The 25,143-nt window shown below is 33.2% G+C and overlaps 2 protein-coding genes across 2 annotated transcripts in view; one reads left to right on the top strand and one right to left on the bottom strand.

The window, feature by feature from the left end:
* dsx-c73A (doublesex cognate 73A) overlaps positions 1 to 16,818 on the top strand; it is a 39,590-nt gene extending 22,772 nt beyond the window's left edge. Inside the window, exons 2-6 of the mRNA XM_013314446.1 lie at positions 13,400 to 13,510; positions 14,086 to 14,226; positions 14,566 to 14,728; positions 15,229 to 15,327; positions 15,992 to 16,818. Of these exons, the coding sequence (XP_013169900.1) occupies positions 13,400 to 13,510; positions 14,086 to 14,226; positions 14,566 to 14,728; positions 15,229 to 15,327; positions 15,992 to 16,239 (762 nt within the window). The 3' untranslated portion in view covers positions 16,240 to 16,818. The remainder of the gene's footprint in view (positions 1 to 13,399; positions 13,511 to 14,085; positions 14,227 to 14,565; positions 14,729 to 15,228; positions 15,328 to 15,991) is intronic.
* Positions 1 to 24,364, bottom strand: part of LOC106119452 (elongation factor Tu GTP-binding domain-containing protein 1) — a 73,628-nt gene extending 49,264 nt beyond the window's left edge. The window contains exons 1-9 of the mRNA XM_013314444.1: positions 23,882 to 24,364; positions 23,151 to 23,390; positions 22,195 to 22,387; positions 21,021 to 21,891; positions 20,874 to 20,947; positions 20,540 to 20,695; positions 18,862 to 18,979; positions 17,634 to 18,355; positions 16,921 to 17,034 (exon numbers count right to left, since the gene is read on the bottom strand). Coding sequence (XP_013169898.1) covers positions 16,921 to 17,034; positions 17,634 to 18,355; positions 18,862 to 18,979; positions 20,540 to 20,695; positions 20,874 to 20,947; positions 21,021 to 21,891; positions 22,195 to 22,387; positions 23,151 to 23,390; positions 23,882 to 24,229 — 2,836 coding nt within the window. The 5' untranslated portion in view covers positions 24,230 to 24,364. The remainder of the gene's footprint in view (positions 1 to 16,920; positions 17,035 to 17,633; positions 18,356 to 18,861; positions 18,980 to 20,539; positions 20,696 to 20,873; positions 20,948 to 21,020; positions 21,892 to 22,194; positions 22,388 to 23,150; positions 23,391 to 23,881) is intronic.
* Positions 24,365 to 25,143: the final 779 nt, after the last annotated feature.

Raw genomic sequence — 25,143 nt, 5'->3', positions numbered from 1 at the left:
GCGAGCCGGGCCAATTCGTGCGAAGATGTTAAAGCGGGCTCTACCACTGTTATGTCGCAATTTACGCAATTTTTTTAAATAAGCTCCGAAACTATTAAGCCGATTAAAAAAAATCTTTCACTGTTAGGACGCTCCACCATCGCCAGGTGACGAAAACTACTAAGCAGATATCAAAAATAGACTATAGCCTATGTTACTGTTGACTGAATATATTTAATACTATAAAAAACGTTTAAAAATAATATTCATCTATGTGCATATATATTTTTTTGTTTATAATAGAATTAGGAATAAAAATAGCAATCAGAAAAACAAAATCCAATAGAACATTTATATCCAACATATATCGAATGTAAATTGAATGCCACTTCATGAATACTAATGTTGCGTCACGTAATTACACAAGATATTGCGTAAACACATCGACTTAGTAATGTAACATCGGCAGAAAATACCATTTGTTAATTTCATCATCATCATCAGCTCACTATACGTCCCCACCGAGGGGCTCGGGGCCTAACCTAAGTTAAGGTTGATTAAGCCATAGTCAACCACGCTGGCCTATTCCGGGTTGGTTGACTTCACACATATCTTTGAATTTCTTCCCAGATATGTGCAGGTTGCATCACGATGTTTTTCCTTCCTTTTTTAATTTAAAAAAAGAAAAAATTGTGTATGGCGCATCTGCAGGGTTAGACATAGTGCATTCGCTTTGAAGCGATTCCATAGCGAACTTCAAAATTGTATGAAACAGACACGCGACGATCACAATATCAAAAGTTATTATGGGTTCTATACATTTGTGAAGTTCGTAATGGAATCGCTTAGGAACGAATGCACTTTGTCTAACCCCTCTGTGAAGATTATGAACCAAATAACGTCACAGTCGTCAAAATCGATGTAGTACAAACTGACATACATAAAACCTAATATATTATTCCCAAGTCTGGTAAAAAGTGTTTCCACAATATGAAGGAAATAATACGCGAACAAGAATAAACATTTACTATGAAGAAATGTGTATAATTAACGCATTTGTTGAATATTCAAGTACTCGTGGGAATACTATCAGACAAAAGTACAGTAGGATGCAATATGAAAATTCTATATAAAGAAAATTACTACCTGTGTTACATAATCATTATTTCTATTTGATTTTCTCATTACTTTATTCAAATGAGATGTGTGAATTAAGCCAAAGAAACTGCTATTATTTTTTTTAAACACGTTAAATGCCATTGAATCATCTGGGGACCATAAATTTGTAGAAGCGTGGAACGTTTTAACCTTATCTATAGACATTAATTATAGAAAGGTGAAAAAACTTACGTAAGCATTATTTTTTGAAGGATTTGACATTTGAAACAAATATTGTTTGTTTTTTCGTTTTGATAACCTCGGTTCGGTTTTATCAGATTTATTTACAGTTATTTAAATCTTACTATTATTATAAATGCAAATGTTTAGATGGATGGATGGCTTTTTATTAGAAAATATTTACAAAACGACTGCTGCTGAAATTTGACATAGGTTCAGAACATAGTCTGGAACAACACATAAGCTACTAATTATGCTTTCATTAATTTCGCGCGGACGGAGTCGCGGGCGACCACTTGTATACAATAATTTAATTATCAATCAAATAATAAAATCATAACTTTCGCCTCTGAGAAGAAAACATGATGTATCGTAGGGTTCGCGGTTAGCCGGACGCATGTAGACCGTATCGGAAAGAGCAGCCGACAAAACGGTGCGTCACGCCCAACTAAGCCGAGACTAAGATAAAAATAATGGAAAACTATAATATTGTATAGCTACTGTTCAAGATTGTTACTATTCACTGAACCTTACAATTTAACGGTCATTCCTCCACAGAGATAGCAAATGGATATTATTATATAAATGATAATACGGCAGGTGCTTTATTGTTTAATCAAAAATAAATAGTCAAAACGACTCTACTAGAATCCAATTCTCGAAAAATAAGTGTATTATTTAAAAGCACAGGCCTGTATTCTTGCTACATGTAACTAATCTTACTAATATTATAAAGCGGAAGAGTTTGTTTAACCGCGCTAATCTCAGGAACTACTGGTCCGATTTGCAAAATTCTTTTTTAGTTGGATAGTGCATTTATAGAGGAAGACTTAAGGCTATGTAACATTATATAAGGTAAATGCGACAGTTTAGGTGTACGGCTAGATAGATCTTTGCAAGATATCTCCAGAACGCCTCAACGAATCTTGATCAAATTTGTCATGGATATCAAACATAGTCTGGAAAAACACATACACAACTAATTATGCGCGCAGACAGAGTCGTAGACGACAGAAAAAGCTTGGATTTGAAAAGATTAAGTTTTGTGAAAAGAAGATAATGTAAGCATGTTCTGAATTAAATACAAAATATAGTCGTTGAGAGTGGAAATCTGAAAGTTATCAATGTTACACATAGAGGTAAACTGAAGTTTAAACATTAGAAGCTAAACATGTAAGTGTTAAAACTCTCTTCACAATGATGTGGAGAATTTCGACAAAGTAAGTTACAACGTGACAATGTCTAGTACACGCAGAAAGCAGTACGCTCGAGTACTACTAACCCACAATTAGCAGCACACATTCCTATTACGTACGACAATAACATGATCAAATGATGGGATTTAATATTTTTTACCTCGGCAATGTCTAACTTCTATTCAGAGACGATACATTTTTAAATTAAACCTTTGGTTTTTGAGACTAAAATCTCTGTAAAAAATATATCATTCGGTGGACATATATCGGTTTCAGGAACTTACAATTAGTTTTATAAGACAACGTGAATGTATGTTGAAAGCCGACATTTGTCGTATTTGTCACGGAAATTGTTACATTTATTCGCAATGTAAAGTAACGACAACCAAACTTGTTGAAATTGTATAAAGATTAATAAAAAATTCTAAGAGATAAAACATTCTAAAGATATACTGATTGCTCGAAGCAGATTTCTTTCAGCTGACAAGAATATTATTTGATTATTTCAGTCCAGTCCAGTGAGTTAAGCAGTTAAATTTTTTGTCCCGTAAGATTAACATATCTTTATACCAGTATATAATCCTTATGTCTTATAATTAGTTGTAATAAAAATTACCTTCAAACGATATATTTTTTATGTCTAACCATTCCATTAGCGTAAGCAAAAAGTCGCAATAAAAACGCTGGTAAAGGTTGACTGGACTAAATACAGAACTGCATAAGTTCCCACATACACCTTGACCTTTTTTTATGATTCTTACACATTATATGGGCTTTACAAAGGTGTTTATTCGCGTTTATTCATTGAATCCGTTAATGAATTGTTCAGTCCATTGATATAATTTGTAAAAGAAAGTCGAAAGAAAATTACTAGTTGTTATTTCGTTTCGGATGGTTGGTTCCAATGACTTTTATCGAACATACATATAGCCGTAATTAAATCTTAAACAATTTCAAACTAACACAAGTAACTAATAAATTATCATGGTTTTATCGGTTTTTTTTTTGTAATTAAAAGGTAGTGCCAATGGCTATTGTTAAAGGAGTGTATTTATGGTGAATTTGTTTCTACAGAGAAGCGAGCCGTAGTCGTGATGTACCCGAGATAACTGGCGTAGGCAAAACTGGTTTATTTGCTCCGTTCGCTTTCCGCAAATCCTTTCGTTTCAATATATCTATGAGGTTGAGTAAATCAATTTTATGTATAATAATAAAATAAGAGTATAACATTTGATTCTTTAATAATCCGTGCAAAGACGGTGAAATATCTAGTTTCATATAACCAATTTAGAGGTCAATTTTATTATTTAACGTCAGATTTTATCTCACCATTTTACTTACTAGCTGTCGCCAGTAACTCCATCTGCGCGGAATTTAAAAAAAAAACGAGTAGCCCATGTGTTCGTCTAGACTATATTCTATATGTATGCCAAATTTTATCCATGCCGTTCTAGAGATACCTTCTAACAAACAAACATCCGTCCAAACATTCGTAATTACAATAGCAATATTATTAAAATGTTGCATTTTGATTACATTAAATCGCATGTTGGTAAAACTCCGATAGTACATGACAAGTAGGGCACATTCCGACGTGTCATCTCACAGTGAAGTAGGCTAAACGGACTCACTGTTATTTTAAAAAGAAAGCATTTTTTTAAATATCGGACAGCGTTTTACGTGCTCTTAACACTTATAGAAACATTCAGCATTAAGATCTTTTTACTTAATTCTGATGAAACATGTATGGAATTTATAATATAAGATTTATAAACTAGAAAGATATGCATATATGAATTGGAAAGCAAGAACATTTCGACTGCATAAAATTTGTACAATCAACTCTTGAACATAAAATATATACGAGATCTTAAAGCTATTACTGCGACCATAATTTCTTAGAGAAAATATAAAGGAGTGTAGCACAAAGATGGCAAAGCAAATACTGTTAACGACCATTGAAATTTCGCATCCTATTTAAACATGTTCAATCTTTATTACACAGTTTTTGTGTACTACATTTATTTTGTACTCATCCGATGGAAAGAGGTACATCTCTCAAGAGTAACTATTTTCTTCAGTGCAACAGAGCCCTTTACGTGACTGTGGGTCTGGTGTTGTGATTTACGATACACCGAGACTCTGGTATTCCGATCCGCACGATTGCTTATTATCCATGCTTAGAAACCAGTTTCTTTACAGGATCGTGTTGCCGGGGCGGAAGACTCAGTTAATGACTCTTCCATACAACGATTACTCTTCGTAATGAAAATATAACGCATAGTTATTGAAAAAAATATCATAAAGATTTTTATATCATTGGAAATTTCAACGAATAAGAACGAAATATGTCAATTACATAAGCTAGCAATGGGTATAAAATAAAAACAACTAAGTATATGTAGTCGAAGCCAATTAGATACTACTTGTATTCTAAGGATTGACGGTGAATCGTTGAAAATACGTGAATAGCACTCAACTACATCTTTAACTGAGGATATCGTGCATATTCACTTCCTTTTCAAGCTATCATGATTTTGTACACGGAAAGCACTTCGGTTATATTAGCGTTGTAAGGCGAATTTTGAATTAAAATATCTTATTAGTATAAAATTGACACAATTAACTGTTTCTGAGTTTATAACATATTGTTTTCTCTGTTTTGTCAAAAATGAAAGACATGTTTTATACAGAGATTTTGATGTCAGAAATACACAGTTAATTGGTGGATTAATGTTTAAAAAACAATGTCTTTGCAAAAACAATAATGACAAAATAATAAAATGTATTATACTTTATTATTTTAGTAGGAGTTTTATTACTAATGTTCTTTGCTAAGATAATTTGTTAGGCAAACCATTTAAATGTTTATTTAGGAACAATGGAAGCGTGTATTATCAGGGAACATGGGACCAGTTGAACGTTTTTACCGGCATTGTAAGTCACGGACATAAAGGAGTTAGCAACGCGTCGTCTGCAAAGTATTGGTAGATGTTATATGCGGCAATAAATTCTATTAAGAGAATAGTTATCGCTGGTCGAGGCGGCGCACTCTCGTAGGCCGAGTCCGCACTTATCGCTTTGTTCAATCTCTTTACGAGACGCGAAAACTCTTTGTTATTTACACTTTTTCTAACAAGGATTTATGCAATTTTGTTGCGTTAAATACTAAGATATTTTTTATTGTTAACTCATATAATAGTCAATAAAAAGTTATGATCGCTCACAACGTTCCTCACTCCTCTTTGTTTTTATGATTATGTAGGTTTTTTGGCGATTCACCAGGTTTTTGTCCTCCAAATCGATAATTTGCACCACTGCAGTACATATTTATTGCTTTTCCATACATTAAACCAGACAATTACTAGTAAAATGGCTCCTACATAAACTATCGTAACCCTGTATTTTATATTTCATAAATTAACTTGATAAATACTTATTTTCTGCATAAATTTTAAAGTTATATTAAAAAGAAGAACTGTAGATTTTCGTTGTTTATTTTATATTCATTATGATTACTTTATAATTATCGTATTACTGTTGATAGTTTTGAAAAAAATTACGTTTCAAACATATCATAGTTTACGTAGGAGCCCAATAGCTCGGATCAGCGCTTGTCAAATATTTTACTTCAAATTTATTCCGTATTCCTTTATCGGATATCAGCATCGTCTCAGAGTTAAATTCGCGAGTTCAGCATACGCGGAATCCTGTCTCACGATACTGTAGTCAGCGTAACATCTCGATAGGCGAAACACGGAACACGTATCTCGTGAATAGCTTAAACGACCCAACAAAGGAACGGCAAAGGAACGTTGTGGAAACATTCAAATAACCTTTTGCATACATTTCGAAATTGTACACTTGCATATTAAAGCTTCTGAGAAATAAATAATGATATGAGACATATCTCACGTGCAAATTAAAGCTTTGAATTTTATTTTTTATTTCTCGAAATGTTTTCATGAAATGTTAAAATAGTGCACATTTCCAGTGAGTTTAATTTCTAATTAAAACCTTTTTTTAAACGTTGATTTCCAAATTTGATTTATCATATCAATCTTACTAATATTATAAATGCGAACGTTTAGTTGGATGAATGTTTGAAGGTATCTCTAGAACGGCTCAACGGATTTTGATGAAATTTGGCAAACAAGAACATAGTCTGGAAGAACACATGGGCTACTAATTATGTTATTTTCCGTGCGGACGGAGTCACGGGAGACAGCCAGTAACATCATGTAATTGTTACATATTCTAATTATGCTACAAGATCAAAAGTAAAGTAAATAACAATGGCGTTCTTTAATTATCATGTCATGTACGAAAAATCATTACTTTGAAATTCTCTCACGGTAAAGCTCTGCCTCTGAACAATTTGAAGCCTATTGAACCAGCTAACAATTGAATATCGATTAGATTCTATGCCGTGTTCGACTATGTCACGCTTAATTATTCCGATGTCGCCACTATTATTCTAAAACAAAATTAAATTAAATTTTATATTATACTTCTTTGGTAAATTAAATTTAAAAGCAAAATAGATAATATGGAATTTTCGAATGTCTTGGTACGATATGGAAAATACCGAACAAAAATGATGATACTTCCATACAAATTTCCACCCCCACTTCCAAACTCTTACAACCCTCTTTTCGCGTACTTTTCACCTTTCCAGTCTCTAGACTATCTGTGTGCCAAATTTCATTTACATCGGTTCAGTAGTTTTTGCTTGAAAGTACGACAAACAGACAGACGGAGTTACATTCGCATTTATAATATTAGTAAGAATAAATTTTGCATCATGGCTCTGTTTCTCTCTCTTTTTAAAAATATAACCGTGATATTCCGCTATCATATATCCTTCACAATACTCAATTAATCGATAGTGACGTAATAATTTTTCTACCGTCGATTAAGTCACATTAAATGACGTCAATAATTTCCAGTATACACGTCCCGGTAAATAGCTTGCAATAGCCCGGAACGAAAACTAGAAGCGATTAAATTACTAAACCGCTATGTTGTTCAGAACCTGTCCTGTGGGATGCTTGCTCGCTTTAACTGTTACCCTTGATAAGGAAATAAGACTGGACTGGCAGTAACTTGACCATGGTGACGAGGTTTTAATTGAAAATGTGTTAGTTTTTGATACATTTATTATGTGGTGCTTTAAGCTGTCTGCGTGTTAAAGTACATGGATTTATGATCTAAGCCAGATGATTTTTTTTTAAATCATCATAAAACTTTAAAGTCAGGAACAAACTTAGATTAGATATGAACGCAAAAAAAATATTGCGTAAATTTGCGACATAAACGGTTGCATCTTTTGATTGCGTTGGTTTAGAAGTCTTATTTTTTCACAGCACCAAGGGACCGCAGATCTGAGTATTTGATATAAATTCCAGCATGATAACTTCACGCGTTTTTAAGAAAAAAGGGTCTTGACAGACAGACGGACGGACAACAAAGTGATCCTATAAGGGGTTTTTTCCTATGAGGTACGGAACCCTAAAATAAGTTAACAGTATATTTTTACTAAATTACTCTAGCTACTTAGATTACATTAATTATAACGGTTTCAGTTTTATTATCAAACTTTTTCACACACCCACACCGTAAGTATAAATATGTTGGGTAAGGTCGGGGTCGCGGTTAACGAACGCTTGCATGTACTAGGCCTTGATCGTGCTGAGACAATGACCCATGTTACATTACTTAACAATTATACGGAAATAGCAATAGTTGAAAAAACAAATGAATAAAATAGCATACAAATAATCTGTTATATTGGTTAAGTGTAAAGGATTGTTGTAGAAAATTGTTTAGTAACCGTACGAAAATATATTCTCATCCTTATTCATTTTGTTTGAAAAGACAGAGATAAATATATGTTTTTACTTAGTCGTTGAAGCAGTAAAATCTCGGGATAATTGGTATTCTAAGTATGAGCCAACTTTTAATTCCTTTAAACATAAAAATATAAAAATACTTTTGTTTTTAATTGCATGTCTAAAAGAGAAACTTGTCAAGCGTAATGATAACAATTTACCGTCCGTTCAATGTCTGGTGAAAAGTCGACTTTCAGTCAATTTTGTGAAAATTTAAGTGCTAAAACCGCAAGCAATCCGAGATAAAATAGACAGCTTTCTCTGCGCCAAATTACATCTCAAACGCTTAAACTGCACAACAAAGTTCAAAAGGAATTTCAAAGAATGTTTTTTTTTATGTTACATCTTCCGTGCTATGTCATCATCATCAGCTTACTTTACGTCCCCATCGAGGAGCTCAGAGCCTACCCTACGTTAAGGGTGATTAGGCCATAGTCAACCACGCTGGCCAAGTGCGTTTTGGTTGACTTCACACCTACCTTTGAATTTCTTCTCAGATATGAGCAGGTTGCATCACGATGTTTTCCTTCATCGTAAAACGTCGGATAAATGTACATATGTAAATCGAAAATCGAAAAACACATTGGTACATGGCGGGATTCGAACCCAGGTCCAGCAGATTGCAAGTCAAAGGCTTGACCCCTGAGCCACTGACGCTCTTGTATGCTATATCACCTATGGTTCTTTGTCATATCATTTTCCAAACCGCTACGACTTAGGGTCCTTCAAGAAACGAGCGTATCACCATCTCAAAGGCCGGCAACGCATCTGCGGTTCCTCTGGTATTGCTGATGTCCATGGGTGTCGTTGAACACCTTGGTGTTTGTGCTGCTCGTTTGCCCCTTCTCTGATTAAAAAAAGTCATTTTGGAAGAATCGCATCTCTTCACTGTATTTTCCAGTTTCACGTTACCATTATATTAATACGTGAAGCAAAAACTTTATACCCATTTTTAGGAGATTGCGCGAGCACGAGTAGTTAGCGTAGAAAAGTTCATAAAGCTATTTTAATTAGAAAATGTTTGACTATGATTTATGGTCGAATTTCAACCAAAAGGCGACCGTAAAACTGATAATAAAGGTTTATAGTTTTACAATTTTAAAGGAGTGGATTCGATCTAAAATAATCAAGTATATTTTACAATTATTCGTGTTTTAATTAAGGCATATACGTATATGTTCGGAACGTTTTCATCTATTAGTCGAAATGCTAAAGCCTTACTATTTCGCCCGGGGGAGCATGATACTGTACAGCCAAAGTGAATATACGAATAACATAGTTCAGTGGTCATTTGTACATAATCTAATAATACTAAGTTAAACTCAAAGACTCTGTATAAGAATTTATTATTATTACTAGTAATAGTTTACAAAGAGAATGCCAGAAAACTCCAATTTGCGATGTCTTTTCTGAGGTATTCAATAAAAAAAAACTGTAATTAAGTTGTAATCGAAACGAAAACCGAAGTCGGATCTAATTACGAAAGTAGTTAGTTTTCTATTAGATACAAAAAAATGAATAGGAATCTTTATTTTTAAGTGGCAATTTAATCCAGTCCAAGGGCGCAAGACACCATTAAACAAGAAGTCACGGGGCGTAATACCGCTAAGCTTTCACCAGTTTAAAATTTTGAGAGACGTCTGCTTTGTCCAACGGCGCAAAGCATTGCAACCACTGAAGCAATGTACAGTGAAACGCAACTTTATTTTAGCTATTTCTCACGGGAATAGTTTTAGCTTGATTTGCCTCTTTAAATTAACAATAGAACTATAAGCAAGAATAACAAAAGGGAATTACGTACAAATAAAAAAAACGCACAAGACTTTTACAGTTTTCCAAAGAGAGAGACACAGAAGAACATACAGACGAATAGATAACCTCCTTTTTTTGGAAGCCTATTAAAAAAACTATCAACATTTCCATGTAGAGTTCGTACTCTACGGAACCCTATAAATCCGAGTACACAATGATAGGGCCGCGACCGCGAATACTAGCCTTATTCGCTCCGAAGAAGGGCCCAATGGGCTCGAAACTAGTCGGTACCGATATCTTATGACTGTACGTGAGTGTAGCCGTTTTTATTTATTTTAACATAGTAATAATGAACGGATTTTCATGCTATTTAAGATGTTATTTTGTTTCTTTAACTTCAAACAGTAAATCGTAATAGGTTCGTACCTATCCACCAAAAACGCGTGAAGGTATCAAGCTGGAATTTATTTTTATAACAATATCTCACAAAAATCACCCTATCTATGGCCTAATCACTTTTAACTTAGGGTAGGCTCCGAGACCCTCGGTGGGGACGTATGTTGAGCTGATGATGATGATCTTACAAAAGTTTATTACATTATTACTGTATCTAACACGTAATAGATACTTAAAAAGTAGCAAAGAATGATGAACATGATTATGAAAGTCGTTACAACAGTTCAATGATCCATTGTTATGAATGCAAATTGCAAAGTTCAGTTCATTTCAAGATCGCAAATCTAGATAGGCTATTAAGGTAAACATATCGCGAGATCTTGACTCATCCTTACTTTGACCTCGTAACTGTTCAGTTAGCTATCGATTAGAGATAAGAAATAGAGAATGAAGCGAGGTAATGATGCTGACGGTAATGTTTTTTTGTGAATTTGCGTTTTTACTGTAAAGTGATCTTGATTCTAAGATATATATAAGCTAGAACGCGATATTCATTGCTATGTCACATTAAGTAAAGAAATATTAAAATACAAACACCGTGAGACACTATTTAAAGATTTAAGAACGCATAGAGAAGAATCATATAAATATACGTAAGTATTCTTTTACGTAATTCTGCTACGGTTTTTATGCCAATTAAATGTTTATTCATTCACAATTTACTTAATGCCTTACATATTCTACAAAATGGTGACTAAGCGTAGAAAATATAGTAAGATTTATAAATCCGCTATTTACTAAAACTATAATGTAAATAATCCCGCGTAATACATTTCGCTAGTTTTATCTTAAATGTTTTCAATTTTCATTTCAAATATTTTAAAGGATAGTACAAAAAAAACATGATTTAGGATTATCGCATGATAGTCTACCGTCACGATTGGTCGAGCTTTTGTCGTGACTTCCGGTAATTTGTTGGTAAAAATCTCATAGATATTAGATTTTATTACCACTGTTTCTAACTATCTAACAATATAATCGAATAAATGTTAGTCCAAAATATTTTAGCCATTTTTCTTTTTTATAACCTTAACGAAACCTATCATAGTATTCTTGCTAATATTATAAATGCAAATGTTTAGATGGATGCATGGACGGATGGATGTTTGTCTGTAGATATATTCAGAACGGCTGCATTGATCTTGATGAAATTTGGCATAGATGTAGAACAGTCTGGAAGAACACATAGCCTACTTATTAAGTCTGTTTTTAATTCCGTACGGACGGAGTCGCAGGCGGCAGCTAGTTTATTAAATAGAGAAAAATTAAATAATACAATTAATACAAATTGTATTTCATAAACTTTAATTGCATTTTATGAACTGAATGTAAACTAATTACTAAAGTAAAAACTAAATAAAAATCAAGATGAAAGGCGTAATCAAGGCTTTACATTTAAGCAAACTTCCAATACAATGATCATAGTTTCACGATTGCAAATAAACAATATCTTTATTGGAAACATTAAAAGAATTTATTACAAAGAAATTGTATTTTTATAGAGAAAACTCTTTTGTCCAAATAACAAATGTATTACACAGTAATTAAAATTTCTAAAGACAAAAAAATAAATTAAGCTTTAAATCCTCGTTTCAAATTAATATTCTATTATTGTTGCATATACTCGTATGTTATCTTACTAATATTATAAATGGGAATGTCTAGATGTATAGATGGATGTTTGTTTGAAAGTACCTCGAACACCACTTTATGGATATCGCTGAAATTTGGCATAGATATAGAACATAGTCTGGAAGAACACATAGGCTTAAAATTATTTTTTTTCTTCCGCGCGAACAGAATCGCGATTGACAGCTAGTTCCATTATAAAGCTTGTATAAACAAAATGTTTGATTTAATATGATTTAACGTAAACCAAAAAAGCAATTTAGAGGACAAATTAAAGTGGTTACAGCAAAAAGTACTGTTTGAGAAGCAACGCGATAGATACAAAAAGTTCTTTGTTGTGGAATAACATTTGATGTAACTAAACGGGTCACTGGAACACTTTGCGTTCAAACAGACGAGATGGATTTTTATCAAAATTACATCTCTCAGCAGGTGTACTTAGCCTTTGTTAGCATTCGTTATTACCAAAATAATAAACTGTTTCTTTAACTGATTAGACGATGACTCTATTTAGACATCTGAATAAGATTTAAGTTGCTAAACGGTAAACAATCAAACGTTTTGGTTTTAATTCGATACTAGCTATCGCCCGCGGCTCCGTCCGCGTGGAAAAAAAAATAGTAGCCTATCTTATATCCTACATCTATGCATAATTTCTGCGAGATCCACGCAGCAGTTCTGGAAATACCTTCCAACAAACATCTGTCTATCGATCTAGACATACATAATAATATTAGTAAGGTAAGTGTTGATCGAACAGTTTGAATATTTACAAAAGGGTGAAATAAAGCTAAAAACTATTATATAATTTGACAACACAAACTAAAATGAAGAAATTGCATGTTAATCAACGAAATATTCATAGTATTATTAAGAAAATGTAGCGTCTAATACTGTTAAGCCGCATGTAGATCAAAGAAAAGTAAGGTTAGACGTCAGACCTCATCTCATTTGACAAAGAGATTCTCACAGAGCTGATGAATGGATGGAGCGGCGTCGACCTAGAGATATTTCACATCATTGTGCTCGGTGCTAATGACATCTCGGCTACATTAACGCTTTCGATGGTGTCATAAATTTTTGCGCGATGAAAGAATGTCAAATATAACAAGTTTTCGTTTACCGTAGTTAATCAATCATTATAATGGTTATTTTCAGACAGTACCGCTGCCCGCCGGCTCCACTTCTGTGTTAGCGAAGCCGACGAAATACCACTACTATCCTCATAATCAACACATTTACCTACTGCCAGAGTGTGCTATACAACAGGTAATTAAGCCTTGAATACATTTATTAAGTCTATTTATAGTGTACAAATGGACATGCTTATTACTAAGAACCTGAATATGAATTTGATTTATGCAACCTTAAATTACGATTTTTAGGTAACTGTAAGAAATGAAATCTTAAAACCAAAATTGAGTAGAAATATTATATAATAGATGAGTGTGTTTTATAAGTGTCAAACTCGTAGGTTTACGTACAGTCAGCTGCAAAAATATGTAAACATTTAGAAATGTAGCAACTTATAAAGGGCTTCGGTTTCAAAAATACGTATGCAAATATTCATAATTAGCATGTTTTTTATGGTCGGAAGAATACAAACGGATAAGTGTATACGTATTTTTTAAAAAGGCGTATACAAGTTGAAGCTATGTAAATGTATACATATACATTTATACAGCTGACTGTACACATTATACTATATGATGTATAAATTCTTCAAATATACTAAGACTAGAAAGATATAGGTAGATGGTACATATGATTTTTTCTCGTGAAAATCTAATACCATAACCATTATAAGTAAAAAAGCTTATGTAAATATTCTATTACGTGTCTAGGTGTGCAATGCGGTATACGTTCGCTTGAACTATACACAGCCGCTATGCGCGTGCCCAGCGCGCTACCGGGACCCTTGCTCGGCGAGCCTTAACGCGGATGACCTGCATACCACGCGCCTCACCACCGACTCCAAAAAGAAGGTAATACTGCACAAACAAGCCGTTGCAATCGCTCCCTATGTACCGTTATTTCACAGCTAATAGTTGAGAACGATATTCGTTTCGCGTTAACGTAATTTAAACTACGCTTTGTGCTTGTATCGACCTATTTGTTATAACGATTGTATTCGATTGATGTGGCTTGGATGCTATTTTATTTAGACATGGATTTTGCCGACTATATATGTTGGAGTTAAAACATTTTAATTGAAGACTATAATTTCATTATATATTGAAAACAGTACCATCCTTTAAGATATATTTTTTTTCTTGAAATTTAGGTGTGAAGTGTTTATAAATGTACTTTTTCTTCTGTTCCAGTACGCGAAGAAAGCGGTAACATTAGTAAAGACATGCGAAGCAGTGTCCGAAATGAGAGAATGTCGCGCGCCAAGAGACTGGTCGTTGTTAGCTCTACAGAACATAAGAACTGGGAAATCACACTACTTGGTGATCTGTCGATGTCCAGACACTCATATATTAGGTAAGTTTCTAATTGAAATTAATTATTTCAGGGTGCAAAAAATAGATATTTACTACATAACTTGACGTTAGCCTAATAAGAAGACTTTTTGATGTCTTCCACCACTATTTGGAATACTAGGAAGAGAGACGATTCTCAGTACTTTTGTGTCACAAAGCTTTGACTTGCTATTTAGTTTATTAAATCTCAAAGAAATATCAAAAACACGAATCTCTTTAATCTATGTATTCTATAATGATAGATAACTTACTGTGGTTTTCTGAGACCAAAATCTCGATTTAAAACATCTCTGTTTTGTCGATGATAATAACAGAGACGACGGCATGTTGTATACAGAGATTTTGGTCTTAAAAACCCAACGTTTAACATTATTATCAGCAATATATCTCAATATATAACCTTGCACTCCCAAGAAAGTAATAGCCAGACTTAGGTTGGATAGATTGGAGTGTGTATGTAGTTCTTGTTATATTCACATAATTCTTTTGTTTATTTCTCAGAGGGACCTATGACGCATGACCAGCCAACATACGCATCTGTTCCGGGTATTAGAGTGTATGGCATGATGTGTGTACGACCATCTCCAGCCTTTCAATCAGGTCAGTATCATTAATAACTTGCCGAGATAACATAGACAAAGTAAATTGTATCAACGAGTTTCTCGTTCTACCGAAATGTTTTAATGTTGGTCTCTAGATAATCTATGATTGATTAATTCAGCGGTAAATGCAGATAATACATTAGGTTTAAAAAAGAGAAACTAGACTAGACATTACCGAAAAAAAATAGAGCCATCACCAAACTTCACGCTCGTAACCCAAAAGAGTACGCAGAGACCACGAACCTCTTGGCGCGATCCTGACTCACCTCTCTTGCTTCTTCAATAGTCTTAATGTAAACCAAAAAAATATAAGCTGCTCTTTTAAAGAATTTATAAGTGATACATATTCCGAAGCAAAAAGGTACAACTATGAAAAGATCTGTCCATAAACAAATTACTTTTCTTCAGAGACAATGATAGAGCCGAAAATATTTAGACTTTTTTAACCGACTTCAAAAAGGACCTCCTCCTTCTTCTGTATGTTTGTTTTTTTTTTTTGTCGAAAACTCCGTCCCTGGTGGTCCGATTTTCATAATTCTTTTTTTATTCGAAAGGTGTTGCGTGTCATTTGGTCCCATTTTATTTGTGAATGCCGATACTTTTAATTTATTGGTATAACTTTAACTTAGTAAGATGACTAAATAAAGTGTATATGATTTCAGGTTACAAAGGAAATAGATATACTAGCCCTTCAAGCACCACCAGCTCTTACAAAGTGGATTATTCTCAACCACACTCTTACTCAGATAAGCCAGTCTACAACCGCTTCCAGTCGCACAGCTTTATCGACTCTAATTACTACAACAGAAGGTCGAGAGCCGCTCGTATGCGACGAATGGCTAGCCTATACCCACCATTTCCTTGGGACAAGGTTCAAGAACTAACACAATCTTTACATTGGACCAATTAGGTTATCAAATGAGTTTCCACTGTCGTTACACTTTTACATTATTGCCATCTCTATTATTCTGTATGTTAAAAACAGAGAGATATGTATGACGACGGTTGAAATCATAGATATGTTTAAGTTATGTTGGGTTCAAATAGGCCATTGTAATCTAAACGCCTTTTTGAATTCAACGAATACATTAATAGTATTACGTACGCAATTTTAAAACGCTTTACGAGTATATAGGCCAGGCCATTCAATTAATGTTTGTATTCAACGCCGATGTATAGTTTCCATTCCGTATGTTACAAAGGGAGGCATATATAGAAAGTAAGTGCTTAATTTAAATTTCTAAGCCAGTTATATTGATTAAAAATTGCATAGTTTTTTGTGTACACTGCAAGCCATTTGTAGTGTTCAAAACAGTATTTGATTTTTTTTAACATATTTTATGATAGAAAAAAAATATGTTATCCCCACCAAAACACGATATTAAAAAGGAAAAAAATTACTCAACAATATAATGTGATAAGTTCTGTTAGGTGATGAAATTATGTAATTTCAATGCATTTATAACTATTTAAGTAATTAGTTGATAAAAATTATTTATAACAAAATGTATGAGTAAAAAAAATTGACGTGTAAATATTAGTGATAAATACAAAATTAGTTTTTTTTTCTAACATAATTCGTTTTACTCACCCAAAACTTTCTGATCGACGACGATATCACACGAGTACATAGCAGCCATCAACCGCTGCGGCTGGGTTTGGAATGCTCTCCGGCAAGCTTCTTTTACCGCTGATATAATTTGACCTAAGAAAAAAAAAATAACTCATATGTTACTCATGACTATGTTCTATATCTATGCCAAATTTCAATAAAATATGTCAGAACGTTACAATTTTATCGAGTAAATATTTTGATCGAACATATCCTATGCGAATCGCACACATTTTCAAGGTCATAGGTAGCTTATGTGTTCTTTCAGAATGTATTCTACATCTATATAAAATTTTATTGAGATCCGTACAGCCGTTCTACAGAAACGTAGTAACAAACATCAATCCAAATATTCACATTTATAATACAAGCTGACGCCAGCGACTCCATCCGCGTTAAATTAAAAAAAAACTTATTATTAGCCTATGTGTTCTTCCAGACTATGTTCTACATCTATACTAAAGTTCGAGATACATGCAGCAGTTCTGGAGATATGTTCAAACAAACATTGATCCATCCAAACATAAACAGTCGCATTTATAATATAGTAAAATTAGTAAGATGAATGTAACTATAAGATAGGAAATAATAATACTGTTGTCAATTGATGCGTTAGTACACACCTCATTACGAAAGTCTAGGAAAAAGATCGAAAAGAACGACTGTATAAGGGAATAAATAAAACAAATTACCTGAAAGTGGTCCAAATGTGTGATTAACATCGTCTTGTTCGTTTTTCTCTAAAGTCCACTCATCGACACAAAACGCAACTCCCATCATTGGTTCCTCGCATAACGGACCCGCAAGTGTGGCCAATTGAAATCCATTCACAAAACTGCCCTCGTATTCAAATCTAGGATCCTCTTTTATCTCTTTTTCATGAAGTAAAAACTTCGTTTTGTAATCATTCGTTTGATTTAAAAGTAAATTGGGACCACAATTTCTAGGACCTACTGACCATATTTGTTCCACTACATTTTCCCATTCGGGTCCCAATTTCGAACAGATTGTTTGCAGTTCAGATTTGAATATTTCAATTAGCTTCAAAATTCGTTCCGATAGAGAATTTTTCGTTCCATTCAGTTGCATTTTATCTAATTTATTTTCTATATTGTCATTTTTTGAAACGCCTTGTAACGATTTTATATGTTGCGAGATAGCTTTTAGTAAATCAGTGGATTTTTCTAACAATTCTGTTATTTCTTTTGGCAGTGGTTTTGCTTTTATTTTTATTTTACTCTGTTTATTACTAGTATACATAATTATGTATGGATCACTAATGTCATTTCCTTTGTTTATATTTTGTGAATCTATTTCTTCGTTAGCCATATCTATTTTTGGCGGGTCAACAATAGTTTCTCTGAACGGTACAATCGGTTCCGAAACAGATAATGGTATTTTAGCATAAATATTTCTGAAAATGAAATAATAATTAAGTACCAACCACTAACTATAATTATCAGTGGAAGCCCGCTTTAATATCTTTGTGAGAATTGGGCGATTCGCCCGGTGCAATACCACAACCACAAATAAGACAGGTGTAAAGTGGAAGAAATTCCGTGTTTCGTCTAATGAGTGTGATGAGAGGATGCATGGAAAGGGAAGATGTTTTCTTTCTGTGCATCCTCTCCACCGTCAATTAAAGGAAGGCAACGCATATGCAATTGCGTATGTCTATGGGCAACGGTCACTTCGCTATTTCATCAATTTCATGTGACCGCTCGCTAGTTTGCCACCTTATGATATAAAAAATAAAACTAAATATTGAATCGAAAAATAATCAACAAAAATTGCCGCTCGTTCGTCAAATATCCAAGTTAAGCTGATACCTGCTCTTTATAGTTTCTAAAAATAATCTTAGGTCATTTTACATTGGAAATCAAAAACAAAACGATAGCTTGGTATTACATTTATACGTACTTTAAGTCTTCTAAACATCTCTGTAAATGCACTTCACCTGCTGTAACTAATACATGCTCTCCTGATTCTTGAAGAAGTACTTGTACACATGGGTCTGATTGATTTAGAAGCTTTAGGCCTACGAACGAAAAAAATATATTTCTAAAGTTAATTAAAACTATAAAAATGTATTCAAAATAATAAAACAAATAACACTGTTATGTTTCCAAGAATAATTCCAATCTACCATCATTGGTGGCAAAATCATGATTATTACGAGACTCTTTTTCCGACTACCCTTTTGTAGACAGTCAAAAAAACGTCCAAAATGACAGCATGAATTATACAGATTATAAACGGTTATTTTATGGTCAACAGAAAAAAAAATAGCGTAACATGTTGCCACTACTAATCGTACTTCTATATGAACAATGAAAATCAATACAGAAAAATTATTCTTATTGGTCGATTGCAATAAATATATAAATGTAGTTAAGATAAACCTTGTAATAATAGTTTCCGACCATTCAGAAATTCTATATTCAGAAAAATCTGATCAAATTATATCTGTTCGCGCCAATACGCCTTTTAAAAAAATATAGCAATGTGCATCCAATCACGTCCAGCAGGGGACAAATTTAGGCTGATTATGATGATGATGATGATGATCCAATCAATTGGCCAATGAGTAATGACGTGAAGTTGCAACCATCGACATTGCCCTTGCATTTCTGTGACCTTTAAAATATAAGTCAGTTCATCTCTGTAACTTGCCCGATTAAACGCGTCCGCACTGCATCTGAAGTTTTGCCTTATTCTCTAATAAGCAACTACTCCGCAAGCATAGAATTCCACTATTTACCTACTCCCCGTGCATTCCCTTTATCGGACGTCTAACCATTAATTAAATAACTCGTAGTTATATTTTTTACAGGATTTTTTTTTATTTAAATTTCTTATGAACTGTATCATTGTTGAAAAAAAATACAAACTTAACATCTTTTATTTTCTATATTACCTGATTTTTTCAGAGTGATCAAAAAATAACCGCGTATAGAATGATAATTTAGTAAAGCCATAAACATCAGAGAATAGACTCAAAGGAACGCAAGTTACTGAATATATGATGAGTACACAAAAGTGACAATGCGAGGTTCACGTTACGAACTTTGATGCAGTCACTTTGTTCTAGGTATTACGCTACCAAAAGGAATAATGCCGACTCCGATGTACAGTCGCGGAAATCTGCGGTGTTTCACACATTAAATAACACAATAAAGTTGCCTTGTTTCTTGCAACGAGATGAACTCCGCCACTTCAAACAACTCGGTTAGAAAAAAAAGCAATTATAACAGCGTACCACTGACCGACGTATTTTTAAGACGTATTATTACACACATTTAAAAGCTGCGTCTTACTGGTTATTGATTTCGCATCATTGTCTCAATACGTACAATACGTTCAAGCGACTGTAGCTTTAAACGTGGACACCGTCAAACTCCCCGAGTGTACAATTCGCAAGCACAACCCGCTTTAGTGGTTACGATCTAAAATTGCTGTATAAAATGTACATCATTTATATATAAACTCAAATTGTACGTCTAGACGTAAGTCTATCAAAAATTGCTACAAAAGTACAGGTAAAAAATGCATTTTACAAACATCTGAAAGAGCAAATACACAACGAAGATTAGCTTACCTTTGACAAGTTGAGGTAGTTGGGAAGGATACGCAGGTTCGACGGCAACTCTTAATATTGGTACTGCTGCATACTGGATCTCACAGAAAGCAGGACAAGCTATTGTACTACTTAAAGTTGCTGTTTTAAGTACGTATTCATCTAATCCACCGATACCTAAACCAATAGAAACAAAATTAAACATCACAAAATCTTCAAACAGCAATCAATCCGATTTATACTATATAAAGTCTTATTTGGCACGTCTGATACAAGAGTTCTGTATTTCCCGACGTGACAACTCAAACGCTGTTAGACCACGTCTCACAATCGACTAAACTTGATCGAATCCTACCTATTATATTTCCTGCAACTCCTTCATCTATTTCTTCCAATTCTCTTCCCATTAAAATATACAATGATTTAACTCTGTAAATAAAATACAAAATTACGAAATATAAAGTTTAAAATATCAAAAAACGATTAAACAAAAAGTACCCACTGAGCTATAGTTATATGTTCATCACTTTGTAAGTCTTTTAGTTTCTTATTGGCATCGATTTTTAAATCTATCAAATTAAGAATTTTATTAGGATCATGTTTAGGACCCAAAACATAAATAGTGCTACCTTTTTTTATTTTACCACTAAAAATTCTAGCAAACGCTATAAATGCTGGTTGATCTTTGTTTTCCTTTTCAATCTCGTCTTCAACACATTTTTCTATACTATCATTTTCTAGTTTCGTTTCGTTCTCATGAGTTGTTTCTAAATCTGTAGCATTTTTCTCTTGTCTTATTTGTCGTGCTCGTTCTCTTCTTGCGGCCATTTCTTCTAACGTTAACGCTTTTGGTTTATTTTCTGGCAAAACATTTTTGTCCACACTAAACATTTTCGATACAAAAATAATCACAGGTCTATCTTCACTACTATCACAGGCTAAAAAGTCATCTTTAAGATTTTTCGTTTCCAAACTATAAGAATCAAAATCTCTTATTGGGGAGCACATTAATTTCTCTACTCTTTCTGGTAATATTTCTTTTGGGGATGGTAACATTTTACAAACCATGTTTAATACTACAGTAGATAAAGGTAGCCATTGCATCATTAATGATTGCAGTTGAACTCTACTGTCTGTATGTCTCAAATCTCGAGTTGTAAGCTTAATATTTAATTTTTCACAAATACCAGGGACCTTATCCTTTTCATTTCTCATAACAATAGTTTCGTAAACATTCCATAAATTATCAAATATAACCTGTACAAATAAAGGCTTTTTCGCTTTCTCTTGTGCACCTTTCATAAAACGCTTCGTTTTTGGATTCAAATAAAAATCACCCCATAGAACTTTTTTAAGAATTTCCTCCTTAACACCTAAAAAAATTACTATCTTGTTTTATGCATACAGTTCATGTTAAACTAGCAGTTGCGCGCGACTTCGTCCGCGCATATAAAACCAAATATAGCCTATGTCAACCGGGGATAGTTTAGCTTCCCAACAGTGAAAGAATTATTCAAAACGGTTCACTAATTGTAGAGCCTACTCAACACAAACAATCAAATTTTTCCTCTTCGTAATATAGATAAGGCTAAAGTTAAAGCAGGAACTTATCAACTAAATTTTGAATTCTTACTACACATTTTTTAATAGTTTTATAAGTTAAAAAAAAAACATACCGAGTTTATTAGAAAATAATTTAGCAAATGTATGTATACTAAATCCCCAGCCATCAATTGCACTGGCAAACACAACATTTCCTTGTTCCGGTGAAAAATATAACGTAGAATCATCTGCATCTTCCAAAGCTGATGTCCAATCATAATAATTATTGTCCTCTGGTTGCACTTTTGTGGAAATATCATCTTGTTGCTACAAAAAAGCATTTTATATTTATACTAGCGGACCCGACAGACGTTGTCCTGTCTACACGTCTTTAATTTAAATAAATTAATTTGAAGTTATTTAATATTTGATGAAAATTGTGAATCTAAACCATTCCCAGATCCCCTTGAACACACACAAAAAATTTCATCAAAATCGGTCCAGTTCTTTGAGAGAAGTTCAGTGACATACACACTCACAGAAGAATTATATATTTATAAAGATTTCTCAAGATAATTTTTTTGCGCAAACAAATGAACAGTTGTATAACACTAAAAAACCACACAATTTTAACCTGTTAACCGGGGAGTTCTCATTCAATGCAACATGTACCGGGCGCGTATTGTTTCGCTAGGACATGTCAATACGTCACGCCCGGAGATCGTCATTTCATATTTCTATATTTTAATTTATTCATAAAATGAATGACGAACTATGAAATGTATATACATTCGTTTATTAATAATTTTGAAGTACAAAAGGAATCAGAAATCACAAAACAATTAAAAGCAAGTAAACAAAATATAATTTTTGAAGACATATTCATATGTCCTACCCCTAATCAATATTGTTTACGCCTGACGCATTTATACGTCTTGTCCGGTTAACAGGTTAAGTAAAAAAAGTAATTTTAAAAGATATGTAAAACAAATATGTTTGTAGTTATATTCACCATCTCCACCTTAACTGTACTTAACTTTATTATAAGATGTTTATGGCTTAAGCACTACTAGTAAAAATATAGAATTACCTTTTTATCAATCATGTTTTCTTCAGTTTTTAATACATCCGAAGCAAACAATTCCCCCATAATAGCATTAACTTGTTCTAAAACTTGGCTTATATGTATATAAGCATCAAGTGCATTCATTTTCATCTCCAATATAAGTCGATCTATTTTATTTAACACCAGTACTGCCTTAATGTTCTCAGAATATGCTTGTTTTAGAGCTAACCTCGTTTGTGGGCAAACACCTTCAACTACATCCACCTAATAAAACAAAAAAAAGAACTGTCTCAGTTTTCAGTGCACTCTGTATGATTTAATTCTATAGTTTGAATAAAAATCTAAATAAATTTTAATTACATATTTGGAGTAAAGAATAAATTTTTAAGTACAGTTTTACAGTTGGAGATGGATAAGCAAAAGGATCCATGATATTTTTTTCTCTTTAAGAAGTTGCTCACTAACCCAAGTTTCTTGCCTATGGATATTGCCTACTGGACCATGACTCTCAATTATAGAGGATTGTCACATATCCAGGTTCGACTTTATTTAAATAAATACATATACTGCTGCACTCATAATGGTGTAACATAATATTGTGCAATTGTTTTTACAATTATTGTATTTTTTTTATTTCCAACCAGTTTCTATACAAGTTATGTCTGTAATATATTGTTTATATATTAGTCAGCAGATACTATGTTTTATAGAATATTTTTCAAATATGGATAGCAGAGATTAATGTTACAACTTACCACAACAATTGCTCCATCACATAATCTCACTGCTGTAGAGACTTCACTAGAAAAATCTATGTGCCCAGGTGAATCTATCAGATTTACAAGGTATTCTTCCTTCTCTAAGACATGGTACAGAGAAATGCTGCTACTTTTCATTGTAATACCTCGCTCCTGCTCGTCAGGTCTACTATCCATGTATCTAAGTTTTCCTGACATTCTCTGGGATATTATACCATTACTAGATATTAAGGAATCGGCCAGGGTTGTCTTCCCATGGTCCACGTGTGCTACGATACAAATGTTTCGCACATTTGAAGGTTTGTTTTGTAATTCCAAAAGTTTCGTTGTATCTACCAGCCTCATTTTTAAACCACTGTAAAATTTCTACTAGATTTGTGATTAACTTGTTCTTCAATAAGAGTCTTATAAGCGAATGATATCAAAAAATATACGATAATGTTAACTTTAAAATTGCACAATGTGTACGAAATAATATTGACATCACTCATGAAAACATGTCAGTGTCAAAGTCGGTGACGTTTTCGTTCAGAAACACTTTTAAAGTCAAAACTTCATTATTTTCGTTCTTAAAGCTTTTAACAATTTGACGTTGTGGTTAAGGAGATCAGGACATAAATGTAAATTAAAATAAACACCTTTAAAAATAAGCTTTTATTACGTTTATGTTAATTAATAGTATAAAAATAAAAAAGAAATACTACTCGTCGAAAGACGATTGTGTCGTTTCTTTACTAAGGAAGTTCCTATCGCCATCTTCCAGCGCCATCATCAGATCCACACCATGTCATCATAATATTACACAGTCACGCGATTTAAAATTATCATTTAAATAGAAATTATGGTAAAGAAAAACAATACGTAGGCAATTATCCGCCTCCACAAATTGACTGTTTTGAAGACAAATAATGTTTTACAATCTTCATATTATGATATTTTGGTAACAAATGGATATCAACTTTAACCTTTATAGAAACATTAAAGTAACACATAATATAAAAGTCAAACATAATATATCAAGCGTTGCTACTAATGCAAAGGGCGTGTTCAAAAACCGGAAGCTGCCTGAAACGCAAGATTTACGTTTGTAATATACTACGTTTTCTTAAAGGTGATACCTTATTTTAACCTCTGGAATTATATTCAAAGTCAGAAAACTCAACAAAAACTAAACACACGTAAAATAATTTTGTGTTTTTATAAATTTTAACAATGGAAATTACTGTTGCGAAAACAATATAGAGTTTGTAGGACGACTC

The sequence above is a fragment of the Papilio xuthus genome, unplaced genomic scaffold, assembly GCF_000836235.2.
Source record: "Papilio xuthus unplaced genomic scaffold, Pxut_1.1 DF827461.1, whole genome shotgun sequence".
Lineage (NCBI taxonomy): Eukaryota > Metazoa > Arthropoda > Insecta > Lepidoptera > Papilionidae > Papilio > Papilio xuthus.
This window is presented reverse-complemented; position numbering and strand designations above follow the sequence as displayed.